This window comes from Eptesicus fuscus, chromosome 20 (assembly GCF_027574615.1).
Source record: "Eptesicus fuscus isolate TK198812 chromosome 20, DD_ASM_mEF_20220401, whole genome shotgun sequence".
In the NCBI taxonomy this organism is placed as follows: Eukaryota; Metazoa; Chordata; class Mammalia; order Chiroptera; family Vespertilionidae; genus Eptesicus; species Eptesicus fuscus.
This window is the reverse complement of record NC_072492.1, coordinates 27,074,141-27,089,181: the sequence shown is the minus strand read 5'-3', so window position 1 is coordinate 27,089,181 and position 15,041 is coordinate 27,074,141. Positions and strand designations below refer to the sequence as shown.

At 38.8% G+C, this 15,041-nt stretch overlaps 1 protein-coding gene across 1 annotated transcript in view; it reads left to right on the top strand.

Annotated features, from left to right (window-relative positions):
- The first annotated feature begins 588 nt into the window (after positions 1-588).
- HSF5 (heat shock transcription factor 5) overlaps positions 589-15,041 on the top strand; it is a 32,586-nt gene continuing 18,133 nt past the window's right edge. Inside the window, exons 1-2 of the mRNA XM_008147717.3 lie at positions 589-1,240; positions 7,265-7,639. Coding sequence (XP_008145939.2) covers positions 589-1,240; positions 7,265-7,639 — 1,027 coding nt within the window. The remainder of the gene's footprint in view (positions 1,241-7,264; positions 7,640-15,041) is intronic.

Below are 15,041 nucleotides of genomic sequence, written 5' to 3'. Positions count from 1 at the left end.
GAATTTGTTTCCTCAGGATGCTACCCCACCCTCACCATTTTTATTTGGTGGAGAGCTGAGCAATTCAATTGCTGCAGTACTGAGATGACAGAATTAGGCCCTTTGTTCTCAAGAATGGTTGACTTCCTATTGCCAAACGCACACTCGCCGCATTCTAACTCCCCGCACTCCCCGCACGCCGGCCCGTGGCTTTGGTGGTGAAGGACACGAGTCCTAGGGTTCCACGGTGGACAACGGGGCTCGTTTCTTTGCAGGACTTCACCCTACCTGGTGGGCAGCGATTCCCGGCTCGAGGGAATGGGACTTTCTCCCGTCGTGGCCCACGCGTGGGCACGTGGCCGGGGCGACGCGCTTCCCGCGGGTCGGCTGTGCCCACCGAGGGGGCGCCTCTTCCGGGCGCGCGGTGGGAACTCGAGGCCCCATTGGCCGCGCTGGAAGGCGCCGCGGGGCTCGTACGCCAACGGTCCCGGCCCGTGAAGGCCGAGCGCTGGCAGGAGGGGGCAGGGCGAAGCGAAGGCCTGGGGGGATCGAGAACGGGACAGCAGAGCCAGGCTCGGCGGGGCGAGGCCCAGGGCCCGGGCGGGGGCGATGGAGGAGGCGCTACTCTCCACCCCCATCAACCCCAACAACTTCCCCGCCAAACTGTGGCGGCTGGTGAACAGCCCTCGGTACCGCTCGATTCGCTGGGACGGCCGCGGCGAGGGGCTGCTCATCGACCAGCCGCTCTTTGAGGCCGAACTGCTCAGCCCTCCCGGGGCGGGAGCTGGAGGCGGCGGGAGCTCCGGGGGCAGTGGTGTCGGGGGCGCGGGGGCCGAGCCCGAGCTCTTTAAAACCACTAACTTCACCAGCTTCATCCGCCAGCTCAACCTCTACGGCTTCCGCAAGGTGGTGCTGGGCGGGCCGGGGGCGGCGGGGCCCGGGCCGGGGCCGGGGGGCGGCGGGCCGGCGGGCGACGGGCCGCTCCACCACTTCCACAGCCCGCACTTCCGCCGCGACCAGCCCCAGCTGCTCGTGCACCTCAAGAGGCTCACCAGCGCCAACAAGGCCAAGCTGGCGGCCGGCCTGAAGGTGCCCTGCCGCCCGCCCAACCGCTTCCAGAGACTCCTCATCACGTCGGCCTCCGCCTCGGCCTCCGCCTCGGCCTCCTCCTCCGTCTCGGCCTCCGCCTCGGCCTCCACCTCCACCTCCCCGCTGCAGCACCAGGAGCCGCCGCCCGCGGGGCCCCGGCCGGATCCGCACGGTGAGTCCCGCCGGCTGGCCTCCTGTGCCCTCGCCCACCGCAGGGCAGGCACAGGGGCTCAGGGAGCAACCGCCCCTCAAGACATATGGTTGCACGCCCTCATCCTTGAGGGATCCCGAAATGCGCCCGGGATCCACTTTGTCCTGGGCTTCCCCAGAAGCAGGTCACGGCACCATCGTTCTCACTCCCAGCAGCCCCCTCTTTCTGCCAGTGCCTCCTCTGCAAAGAGTCCATAGGCATTTAGTCCCGTCTGTGCCCACTGGCAGCCACAGGCACCTCTGCTTTAGGCTCTGCGCTTCCTGCACCTCTTGAACGCCATCCTTCCGTAGCCCTTTACCTTGCTGAGGCCCGTGAGCATCGGGAATAGGGAGCCCTTTGCTGCAGCACCAGGTCTGGAAGACACTCAGGGTCTCCTAATGCTCTAATGGGATGCAGAACGGGGATACGGTACGGGGTGAGAATATATGACGAAGATCAAGGTAGGAAGGGACAGAGTCACAGCCAAGTTTCTAAGGAAAACTTGGACCATTTATACCAACCAAGGGAAAGTGAGCCAGGTACCTTGAGTGGAAGTTTGTCTTTGAAGAGACACGCCATCTTGCACCCATTGACACAACTAAGAAATGTTGGAAGAAGTGTTCTGACAATAATCCTATTTTAGGCTCCAACTAATGTATAGAACGATAACACATTTTGTTTCTATATCTTAAGAGCCAAAATGTATTTCATTATTTTAACTTGGTATTATTCCTGTGTAGGACGAGCTGGCTAAACAATTTTTCATGTAGCCACTTAGAGCTGATGCTTATTTTAAGAGGTTATGGTAGGACACATATAAGGCAAAAGTGGTTTTCTTTACAGTTGTCAAGTTTTAATTACAAAGAATTTTAGAAAGCTCGCCTTATGACCTTTAAATTGTTCACTATTGGATATAAGCTTTCATTGTTTGAAAAAATTGTATTTATAGATCTGTATTTACTAAAAGTTCAGAGGTTGTCTCTGATAAAAAATTATTTTATAAACTTGATTTCTGATGCTCTTCCTCTTCTTCCAGGAAGAGCGGCAATATTCCCTTTCTCTGGTTAAGGAGTCTATGTATGAACTCCCAAGAAAGCAAAAGGATATAATATTGAGAAGTCATTCCTTAGCTTCAAGTAGGAGAGTAATAGAAACATTTTCAGCATGTTAACATAAAAATTTCTGGGTTACTTTTCAGTTATGGAAAACTTAAAAAATACACAAATAAAAGAACACTGTGTTCAACTTAATGTAAGCCAAGAGTTATGAATGAGGCAGCACTTTGTTCGTTTGGAATTTAGAAGATAAGGGATTAGGTTGTGTCTGTGGAGTTTAGAAGATAAGGAATTAGGTTAGAGTTCTAGTAACAGGTTGGAAAAATAGCAGTGGAATAGGAATGTTCCAAAGGAATTCTGAAGGAATATTAAGCTACTTCCATATGATGGCCATTGATTTTGGTGGGGAATCCAATGGGGAAAGGCGGTGGAGACAGTACCATGGCATACATTTGGCAGAATCTCTGCCATGTGTATTTGTTTTTCAGGTTGTGTATCAGAGAGAGGAAAAAATGTTCTTGAGAGCAATAGGATAACCACTTTATTTTTTATTTTTAAAACATTTTTATTGATTTCAGAGAGGAAGGGAGAGGGAGAGAGAGATAGAAACATCAATGACGAGAGAGAATCATTGTTTGGCTGCCTCCTGCATGCCCCCCACCGGGGATCGAGCCCATCACCTGGCATGTGCCCTTGACCACAATCGAACCAAGGACCCTTCAGTCCACAAGCCAACGTTCTATCCACGGAGCCAAATTGGCTAGGCAGGATAACCATTTTAAACAAGCATACATACATATATATGTACATAAACATAAGAACCAATTCTTGCTTACTTTTTTCTCTTCTCTGATTTTCTTTTCCCCTCCCGTATCCTAAACCCAATTGTATTCTAAGGATAGAATCCATTTTAATTGAGGAAACATAGGGGCTATCTAGGATCTGATTTTCTTCACTTCTATTTTAGTTGGCTAGCATTTTAAAGATTATTTGTTGAAAAACATGTAATTCATACTTTTTCAGGATAGATAATACATCAATCCATATATACCTAGATTATTGTAGTTTTCATGAATTTTCTGTTGTTTTTTACCATTCTACCTGTTCACACATGCAGTGGTATGTCACATGTGGATTGCCTACATAGGCTTGGTTCACTAGGGAATTGTGTTACTAGTTTGGGTGGAATGTAATTCTAAGTTCGAGAATATTGGCCCAACTTTGTTTTGCTTTAGTTCCATGTTATAAGTCCTTGGCTCTTCTATTTTTCCTAGCCTAACTTTTATTCTGCCTGAATTGTCTTGGTTATATGCCTGATTACATTGCTACTTCTTAGTTTCCATTTTGTTTTTTGTGTTCTGCAATTTAGGGTTTGAAAGCTTTTCTTTCACAGTACAATCCTCTGTTTTAGGATCTAGTTCTCTTATCTAGATCCTTGAGTCAGCTTCCTTTATACTTTTTTGAGAATGTACTTGATAAGAAATGTGAGGATCACATGTTTTTCCTTTTTTCATTTGTCCACTTTTATTATTTTGTTTTTGGTGGTAATTTTTAAAATATTTGTTAAAACTTTCTAAACTTAGCCACATAAAGTTGAGCGGTAGATCATCTGTCTTTGCCTGGGGCTACCAAGCTCTCTGGAGGCAGGTTTTGGACAAGAGACAAATTTTTCCTGGGGATTGATTAGTTTAGATTCATTTATACAGAAGAAATAAAATTTCTAAGAACAGAAATTCACCCTGCCTTACATTTCCATAATTCTGGATTTAAACTTTGCCAAATATATCAAATTAAGGTATTCTGAAGACTTATAGGTGATGATCTGTAAAGTTGAAATAGAACCCTCTGAGATAACCCTTAACAGAAGAATAAATAAGAGCTGAACATGTTTTAGATTTATTTCAAAAAATAAACAGATTTGAAGGAATGTCCTTTGAATCCTAACAGCGTCCTTATGTTAGCATCTAAAATAAGTAAATATTTGGCCGTCACTCAGACTTTACCTTGATAGAAGTAGAATTTATATTTTAATTCAGACCTAAACCAGAAATTAAGAAATCAAGATAGAGAATTCTTTAATTACTGCTTATATTATCGATAGTCTAAAAATTCATCAACAGCTTAACCCTGAAGAGGGTACAAAAAGGATTAGTGAGCTATTGCACACTGTGCAATATGCTGTTTTAGCACTGTTAGTGGTGGAAAAACAGCACCAGGTGCTAGGCCCATGGAGTCAGACCGGACCTCAGTTTAGCAACCTCAGTACTTCAGTTCTGACTGGAAAGAATTCAGAATCAAGACTCAAGCTATAAGAGAAAGTTTATTTAGAAAGTCACAGAGGTAGAAGAAGTGAGCCATAGAAGAAATGGGCTCAGGAAACAAGTTACAGAGGCAAAAAAAAGTACCCATGGAGCCTAGAAGAAAAAGCAAGGAAAACTTGTCTGGGGGAAAGGGTGGGGTAAGGCTTTAGTGCTCCAAAGAGTGTCCATCCTGAGGGCTTTTACCTGGAGGTCTTAGGGGAGGATCTTAATAGAATATTCATTAGCTTTCTAGGTGTGTCTCTTCAGGGTCCTGATGGCACCAGGGAAGGTGGTTCATTAGTCAGTGCAGCCGGTTCTGACCGGTTTTGCTGCTTTTCTGGGCCTGGAGCTGAATGAAACACATCTGAGGCCAAGATGCTATTTCCAGGGGTTAATGCGTAAGGGAGTGGTCCTGCAAGGGTAGTTTTGCCCATTGCTCTATGGCCTGTGACCCTCTGCACCTGGCCTTTGGTTCCTACTCTGCTCATGCATGATTGTCTACTAGAACATGTGAAGTGTCCAGGAAAAATCAAGTGTTGGATAGTTTCGGACTTTAGGAATACCTGTTGTAAAGAGCAAAAAATGTTTCTAGGTTTTAAAAGAAAGAATTGTTAGCAGCGAGTTCAAGTGTATATATATATATGGAATTGCTAGTCAAGTAGCATAAAAACTAATTTTTATTCTTTTTTTTTAATTTTTATTCTTTTAAAGAAAAAAGGAAGAGTAATTTTTAAGAGCAGTATCATTTAAATACATTCTTTGGAACCAAGACCCCCCCCCCCCCCCCCCCAATCAGGTTTAGAGCTCTTGATGTCCAGGGTTCCAGAATTTTTTGTGTATATTGTATGTATTTGTTTATTGTTTACTTTTGGCATTATTGCCTTTTCTTTTTTTTTTTTTATTACCTTTTAGAAGAGTTTATTTGAGCAAAAAATCAATTTGAATCAGGTAGGGCCAAACCAGGAGTAGTTAGGAGCACTCTCTAATGCTTTATTCTTTAGAGGAAATAAACACCATAGAAATAAAATGAATAGTGTGTAACATGTAGAATAGGTTTGCAGGTTAAATATTTGAAAAGTAAGTATTTGAGTGCCATTTTCACTATGTAGTTTAACAGATGATTATGATATAAATTAGACTTCCCTTCTGTTTTATGGAACTTTTGTTTGTTTGTTAATCCTCACTTGAGGATATTTTTTCCATTGCTTTCCAGAGAGAGTGGAAGGGAGGAAAGGGAGGAGGGGGAAAGAAAGAAAGAAAAACATCTATGTGAAAGCAATGCATCGACTGGTTGCCTCCTCTATGTGCCCCGATTGGGGGTAGGGAGAGACCCTGAAACCCAAGTACGTGCCCTTGACCAAGAATCGAACCAGAGACTCTTCGGTGCAAGGGCTGATGCTCTAACTACTGAGAACACTGGCCAGGGCTGGATTTTTAAAAAATAAAATCCATTGAATGGCATTTGTGAACCACATAATACATAAAGCCCTCCCTAGGAATAAATTAGGCTAGCTTTGTTTATGTTCAAGAACCTCAGTCTATAAAATAAGTTCAGCTTGTAACATATTTTCTTTTTTCTCATTACATAGTATTGCCCTTTTTCTCACTCATATCCACTCTTTAATTCTACCTTGCAAGATAAGAGAAAGCAAATAATCAGAATTTCTGGGTCTGCGTATGTGGTTTTTAACAAATGAACTCTCTAGGTGACTCAAATGGAAATCAGTTTTTGAGAGCCACTGATATCTAGGAAAGGACACTACTAGAGATAACTTTGAAGAAAAAAAGACCATGGAAATTACTGATTGATTTAAGGAATGAAAAAGAGAACTAAAAGCTTTCAAGCCTGACTTTTCTGCAAAGATGGCCATTTTTAAAAGTGTGTTTTTTGAAATTGATTTTAGAGAGAGAGAAACATCAATGTGAGAAACATCAATTGGCTGCCTCCTGCACACATCCTGACTGAGACTGAGCCCAAATCCTGGGTATGTGCCCAGACCAGGAATTGAACCAGTGAACTTTCGGTGCACAGGGTGATGCTCAACCAACTGAGCTACACCGGCCAGGGTGAAGATCATAATTTAAAAAAATAATAAAATTGAAAGGAGGCAAAGAAGATTAAATTTCTTTTGGTTTGTATTATACTTCTTATTTGTTCCACACTGATTTCTTTTATGTATATGGTTGAGTGCTTATTTTTGTGCCTATTATTAAGATTCCTAAATTTTAAAGACAGAATGGGATTTTAAAGACAGAATGGGATTTCTAAAACTTCTAGAAAGTAACTTACAGATTGGAAAAATCTGGGTCAGTCAATTGAGGTAAAAGGTAAGATGACTGAATAATTTATAAAAGGCTTTTAACATTGAATATTGATTTAACACTTGATTTAATTTTAAAGTTTGGTCACTTTGTCTCTTTAGACAGTCATATTGAAAATCAAACAAAAGTTTATCTGGTTATTTCTTCAGCATTTTATGTGTAATCTCATATTCTGGATTCTGAACTTGTTTTTATAATACTTAATTTCTGTTGTGTTAAAGATGACTGAAAACTCGACATTTCCCAGGTGAAGAGTAGTATGTGTTTTTTGACTTTTGGTTTACTGTGTAATGTCAAATTGGTAAATGTGCTCTTCCTCTTTTATGCAGGGCCAGTGGCTGTAGGACAGTTCCATCGGTCATTCCGGCGCGATAGTCTGTCTCCTTATTCCTACGTATCAACTTCGTCCCACAACCACAGTACCTTTCCTTTGAAAGGTTTAGATCGGACCCCGATTCCTCCTAGAACATGGCAGAACTCCCTTGGAATGCACCCAGGACAAGTAGAAACGTCTCCCACTTTTTCAGATAAAGGGGTTCCATTTCCTGTACTGCAGAGGTTTCCAACTGAAGTTACCTATACTCTGCAGCCCAGCGCCACATCCGTACATGTTCAGCAAGGTCCTCAAACAATGGTCAACTCCTCCCAAAAGTATAGTAACTACACACCCTCAGCACAGTACTCCCAAGCCTACTATCCAACAGGTATGAGAAATTCAAATTCAATGGCTTCTCTTAAGGCACTACTTTATAAGGAGCATTTATTTATATGTTTAAATGCATTTCTGCATGCTTAAACAAAAGTACTAGGAATATGCTCCTAAGAAATGTCAAAGATTTCTCATCAAGACGTATTTTTAAACAATATATAAAATTTCATGTGTTTTTAAGGATTGTAAAAATTCCATTGGTGCATAAAGGTGTATGTTTTTCTTGAAATGTTTGTATCCTCAAACTGTTGTAGTAATGAAATTAAGACTAAGTACACTGAACCTTACTATGATTCTGTCCTTGGTGCAAAATTATTTTCTCTTTTTAAAAATATATACATAGTATATATTTTATATATTTTTAATTTTATAGGTGAGATCACCTCATAATGAAGTCATTTTAGTATCCCAGTAATGAAGTTTATTTAATAAAAGAGCATGCTTTCCAACTCTTAAAACTAAATTATATTCTTTATTTATTTTTATTTTTTTTAAATATATTTTATTAATTTTTTACAGAGAGGAAGGGAGAGGGATAGAGAGCTAGAAACATCTATGAGAGAGAAACATCGACCAGCTGCCTCCTGCACACCCCCTACTGGGGATGTGCCCGCAACCAAGGTACGTGCCCTTGACCGGAATCGAACCCGGGACCCTTCAGTCCGCAGGCCGACGCTCTATCCACTGAGCCAAACCGGTTTCGGCAATTATATTCTTTTAGTAAAAACATGATGGTGTGGTTTAACAGTACAGTCCCAGCCAACTAAGAACTGGGGAATAGCAGAGAGGAGGACCTGACAATGACAACTGACTTAGAACTCAACCAAAGGCATTGAAGACATACTGGTAGATCTCAAGCCGCTAATTGGGAATCCTTACGATAGTGACAATCTGTTTAGCTTTGGGGGAGAGGGGTATCTTCTTTGGAGGGGGGAAAGACATTTTTGCAAAGTAATAGCCTTACCATTTTACTCAAATGTATAGTCTATTTTGCAGAAGCAGCATAGCTGTAGTGTGTGTTTTATCATGTAGTGTGCTTTACACAGTGATGAAATGGAGCAGTAGAAACAAGACAAGGGTCAAGACTTTCAGAAAAGACCAGAGAGAAGAAAGGGGCATTTTTTTGCCTTATGCATTAAGATTCTAGGCAAATTAATTTACTCAAGATATATTGATCTGGAAGCAATCTCTAGAGCAGTGGTTCTCAACCTTTCTAATGCTGCGACCCTTTAGTACAGTTCCTCATGTTGTGGTGACCCCCAACCATAAAATTATTTTCGTTGCTACTTCATAACTGTAATTTTGCTACTGTTATGAATTGTAATGAAAATATCTGTGTTTTCCAATGGTCTTAGGCTCTACAGCAGCAGGGTCACCTAAGACCATCGGAAAACACAGATATTTACATTACAACTCATTAACAGTAGCAAAATTACAGTTATGAAGTAGCAACGAAAATAATTTTATGGTTGGGGGTCACCACAACATGAGGAACTGTACTAAAGGGTCGTGGCATTAGAAAGGTTGAGAACCACTGCTCTAGAGGTATTTGTTAGGCAATTTTTCTCAGGCAGAATGACATCAAAAGCTAAAATTAATTGGAAGAAATGTAAATTAGATAAGGGAATTACTAGATAAGGCCTAGTATTTTTCCAGATTGTCAGCTACTTTGAACAAAAATATCTCTGTGATATTTAAAAACAGATGATGACAAATTTTATGTTGTAAGTTATATATCTTATGTATAACAGCAAATACGGTCAGATTTTTATTAGTGAGTTTAAACCAATATTTTAATAAACACATTAGGCATCACTATCTACATTATAATTTTGGCTACATTTCCTGTATTCCCATAAAATATATATATAGAGATAGTCTGTGTCTTCCTTACACTCGCTTTATTTTCTGTAGCCCATAAACTAGACAGTAACCCTACCTCCTCTCCTTTTACCAAGAAATGTTTCTCTTTCCTTTCCTAACCGCCTTCAAACCCTCCTCTTTAAACTTACTAGAGCAGTGGTCGGCAAACTCATCAGTCAACAGAGCCAAATATCAACAGTACAACGATTGAAATTTCTTTTGAGAGCCAAATTTTTTTAAACTTAAACTTCTTCTAATGCCACTTCTTCAAAATAGACTCACCCAGGCCGTGGTATTTTGTGGAAGAGCCACACTCAAGGGACCAAAGAGCCGTATGTATGTGGCTCGCAAGCCGCAGTTTGCCGACCACGGTACTAGAGCCTCAAAAGCTTCTGGAGAGTGGAAATTTGGAAAGACTGCAGCAGGAAGATGTAGAAATGTGTTTGGCCTTCCAGTTTGGAATTTTGGAGGCATTTTATGTGGACATATTAGATATTAGCTTCTATATTGCTATTAGTCCTACCCTTAAGTTACAGATGGTTACAGTCCGGCTGAAGAGTCAAACTAGCCTGTATAATGTTTCTATGGGAAAATGTATTCCAAATTCCAATTTGGAAACTCCTAGTTCTAAATTTTGTGAGAACCAGTTATATATTACTTATCAGAAAACACTATAAATAGTTAATATTATTCATTCATTACAGAAATACTATTTTTAAAATTAATATGATTTAGAACATGTTACTTTAAAATATTTTTTTTTAAATATTTTTTTTATTGATTTCAGAGGAAGGGAGAAGGAGAGAGAAACATCAATGATGAGAGAGAATTCTTAATCATCTGCCTCCTGCAGGCTAAAAATATTTTATGTTAGCTTGGATATAAATTTATAAATTGAAAATTATCTCCAAGAGTTCAAGGCAAGGACTAGGAAAGAAACATTAAAATAACAGGTAAGGCCCAGCCAGCATGGCTCAGTGGTTGAGCATCGACCTATAAAACAGGAGGTCATGGTTCAATTCTCAGTCAGGGCACATGCTCGGGTTGTGGGCTAGATCCTCGGTGTGTGGCATGAAGAAGGCAGCCTATCAATAATTGTCTCTCATCACTTATGTTTCTATCTTTTTCTCCCTCTCCCTTCCTCTCTGAAAGCAATAAAAATCTATTTAAAATAAATAAAGTAAAATAAGTGCTGATATTTTGATGTGTACAGTGCTTATGAAATAGAATCTTGTTATCTGAATTTTTGTTTTGTCTTTAAGAGGGATAATTGAAATGACTATAAAGTTTTGAGGTTATGAGAAAAAGAGACCTTATGATGACTTCTAATACATAGAGTAGTTCTATGCTATAATGTAGGCAAAACTGCTTTGAACATTCTGAAGTACTTTATAAATAAAAAGTTGTACTGTTAAATACAAAAGACCTTCTTTGGAAAAGGAAGTGCCATAAAAATACTGTGCAAATACTTAATTCTTTCAAAATTAGGGTAAGGAAGCAAAACGTAGTAAGCAATTTAACCAATAACTTAGTAAATATGTATTTATTAAGAGCATTCCAAGTAACTTTCCCAAAATTAAATAGAATATTATTCTCAGAGGCAGGATAATAGAATCCCAAATCCAGCTCTGTAAGTCCTAATAAAGTAACTAATTTTAGAATAATGGTCATATTTTTTAATCCTTTTGAAGTGAGCTATATGACTTGGGGGAGGTTTTGATTAAATTTTAGTAAAAAAAATCCAACTTCATTTAAAAATTACTTATATTGAAAATAAACTTGGATCTGGTCTTTCTATAGCATAACCAGTACATTTTGAATTTTGTTATATTTCATAAACTAATTTATCTAGTAAAGCCAAACATTGAGACCAAAAAATTACCATCAGACTGACACATAAAATGACTCATCTGAATCATTTCTTACATTTTTCATTCCTCTCTTGAAGTGTCTTATCTCTGCCTAGCTCATTTACATTTTTTTCATTCTTGTCACTCCTTCAAAGACAAAATATTGTAGATTCATTATCAATTGACTCTTTACTTTTGTCTTATCTTGAATTCAATTTTTTCCCTATGATGTTATTTTCATAGTGGGAGTGAACATTTTTACCTTTATTATTTTTTGAAAAAATTTACCTTTTATTTAGTAATCTGGCTTATTTTTTATTATTAGAATTGTTTTAAAAATGTAATCAACTCATGTTTATATCTGAAATAGAATCTTGTTCATTATTTTAGTTTTTCATCCTACATGCAATTTAATGCCTAAATACTGCCTTCAGGACGACACTGGAAGTTTTTTATACAGAAGAATATGTTTTAGGACATAACACACACTAGATTAATTTTTCATGTATTAAGGACACAGTTACATTTCTATAGCTAGGTTTTCGTATTCAATAAGCTTACTGATATGCACCTGGCTTTGTTCTGTTTTGTTTACTATACAAAGTAGTACTGCATGGGTAAGGAAATAGCCATTGAGGAATCTTTTTGGATTATCTGTTCAAGTCCTTTTTTTCATGAGGTAACTTTCTACTTTTCATTTGTTACTAGACACCTTGAAGGATATTCACTATAATGCTGTTTTCTTAGATACCAAATCAGCTATCAACTACAAATATTTCCTCTGTTGTATATTCTATTTTATTTCTCCAAGAAATTTATTTTAAAGTACACTTTTAACAACTATTTAAAATGTATAAACAATGGAGTCAGATACAGCAATATCCTAAAAATAAAGCCAATAACCTTTCATTGCTTTATTTTATTTTTTATTGAATTTATTGGGATGACATTGGTTCACAAAACCATACAGGTTTCAAGTGTTCAACTCAACAAAGCGTCTGTGCTCTGCTGGTGCGCCCTCCGCCTAAAGCAGTCTCTATCTGTCCCCATTTTCTTGCCCATCTCCACTAGCCTCCACCCCCCTTACCCCTCTGGCTAATACCACACTGTTGTTTGTGTATATATAATGTGTGTTTTTGTTTTTGTTTGCTTTTTTTCCTTAATCCCTTCACTTCATTGATTTATTTTTAATGAAACACTGATGTTGCCCTGATAGGTGTAAACCTGCACCTCTAACTCTTTTCCTGCCGCTAGGGGGCTAGGTTTTCCCTAGCAACTGTTAAAACACTAGAAAAAAGTCTTGACTTTTTTTCAGAGTTTCGGCAAACCATGCAGACCTCTCCTCGGTGTTTAACATATTTCTCAGGATATTTATGCTTTTCAATATTCTGGGAAACCAAATTCAGATCCATAACATTTTAATTGTAAATTTTTAAAACCTCCAAGGATAAAGTAGGTCACAATAGCCTGAATTTTATGTGACCTTCTTAGCAATATCTATATCTAAACTAGAGTTCTATCCATTATTTCAAGTTTTTCTTTACATGTGTAAAATTTAATGTCTTAAATTGCACATCGATATAAGAAAATATTTATTTCTAGTATATCTTTATGAACTTAAACATTTTAAATATCAGTAGTCAATAATGGAGAAGTAGGAAAGTATTTCAATGCATTTTTACAATCCTTGGGCTTTCAAAGATTACAGAATGAGATTTTTTAGTAATTTAAAAATATATTTTTTTATTGATTTCAGAAAGGAAGGGATAGGGAGAGAGAGATAGCAACATCAATGATGAGAGAGAATCATTTATTGGCTGCCTCCTGCACACCCCTTACTGGGGATCAAGCCTGCAACCCGGGCATGTGCTCTGACCAGGAATCGAACTGTGAGCATCTGCTCACAGGTCGATGAGATGCTCACAGGTCGATGCCCAACCACTGAGCAACACCGGCCAGGCTATTTAGTAATTTTATTAGCATACTAGAAATATGTAAAATTGGTACATAAAAAGAGAGAGTTGCACCTTGTAATAAAGACACTTGAAAAAATGTTCAAGTAAAATTCTAGTAAAGTATTACATTTCAGGAAGAAGGAAGATTAGGGAAGTATTGTGGGTTATTAAAGGGAACATATTTTGGAGTTTGATCAGTGTATCTATCACTACCAGCTTTGTGACTTTGGCAAATTATTTCATATCTCTGAGCTTTAGTTTCCTTATTTTTGTAAATTAATAGTACTATCTTATTCAATTGTTGTGTGAATTAAATGAGATAATATAACACTAGTACAGTGCCTATAACATGGTAAGTGTTCAATAAATATCACCCTCTGTTTAATCCAAAGGTATGATATAACAATTGATTTTCATTCATTCTGGAGAGTCTCTCTCTGGAAAAGAGAAGACTCACCCTATTTTTAAGACTGCATCTGTGAGTGTAACTATCCCAGTATAAAGAGTTCAGTCTTTTCCTGGTACCCTGCTATCAAGAGAAACTTTGGAAAATGTGTTGTTTTGTTTTTAGATAAAATAATAGCACTGTTAGCTATTTATTGATTGACTGCTTATAGTATGCTAGTACTATTCTAAGTTCTTTATGCATATTAACTCATTCATTCCTCACAACAAGCATGTTAGGTAGGTACTATTATCATCCCTATTCTAATGGGATGCAGAAACTGAAGCCAAAGAGATTAACTTGCTCAAGTTTATGCAGCTATTAAATATTTGGATCTCGCCCTGGCCGGTGTGGCTCAATTGGTTGACCATCGTCCCATGCACCAATAGGTCATCAGTTTGATTCCTAGTCAAGGTACATAAGTGGGTTGTGGGCTCAATCCCCACTAGGAGGTGTGTGTGCAGGAGGCAGCTAATCAATGTTTCTCTCTTTCCCTCTCCCTTCCTCTCTCTGAAATCAATAAAAGCACATTAAAAAAAATGCTATTTAAAAAAAGATAGTTTAGCCTTAGTTGGTTTGGCTCAGTGGATAGAGCATCAGCCTGCAGACTGAGGGGTCTTGGGTTCCATTCCTATCAAAGGCACATGATCAGGTTGTGGGCTTGATCCCCAGTAGGGGGTGTGCAGGAGGTAGCCTATCAATGATTGTTATCATTGATGTTTCTATCTCACTCTCCCTCTCTGAAATCAATAAAAAAAATTTTTTAAAAAAATAAGGGGATTGATTATTTTAAAAAAAGATATTTTCAATTTTGGATCTGGAGTCCAAAGCTAGGCAGTCTGATGCTAGGATCTGAATTCCTAACTACTTGTCATGGTTAAATCATTTTTTTTGCATAGGTCTCACTGGATGCATTGTATAATGGTAGAAATGTTTGGAGAGTATTTCATAATTATTTTATCCTTAAAAACACATCCTCCTCCAAGTGTGTGCTACTATTAAAATGATTGAAATAATTATTTTGGAATTCCAAATATATTCTGATATTTTCAACAAAAAGAAATTCCATTCAATAAAAATAAATGTTTGGTTAGAAAAGTACAAAAATGTTTAGGTGCTAAGAAATTTATAAAAGTAGACATGACACTTTTAAGTGACTTTTAAAATTAATTTTGTATCATGTTTTCAACAAACAATAGCACCTAACTGACTAACTATATTTTATTGCACCCACAAAGGAAAGCACTCTTTTCCAAGATAAAAGAGGGGAGTACCTTGAATACT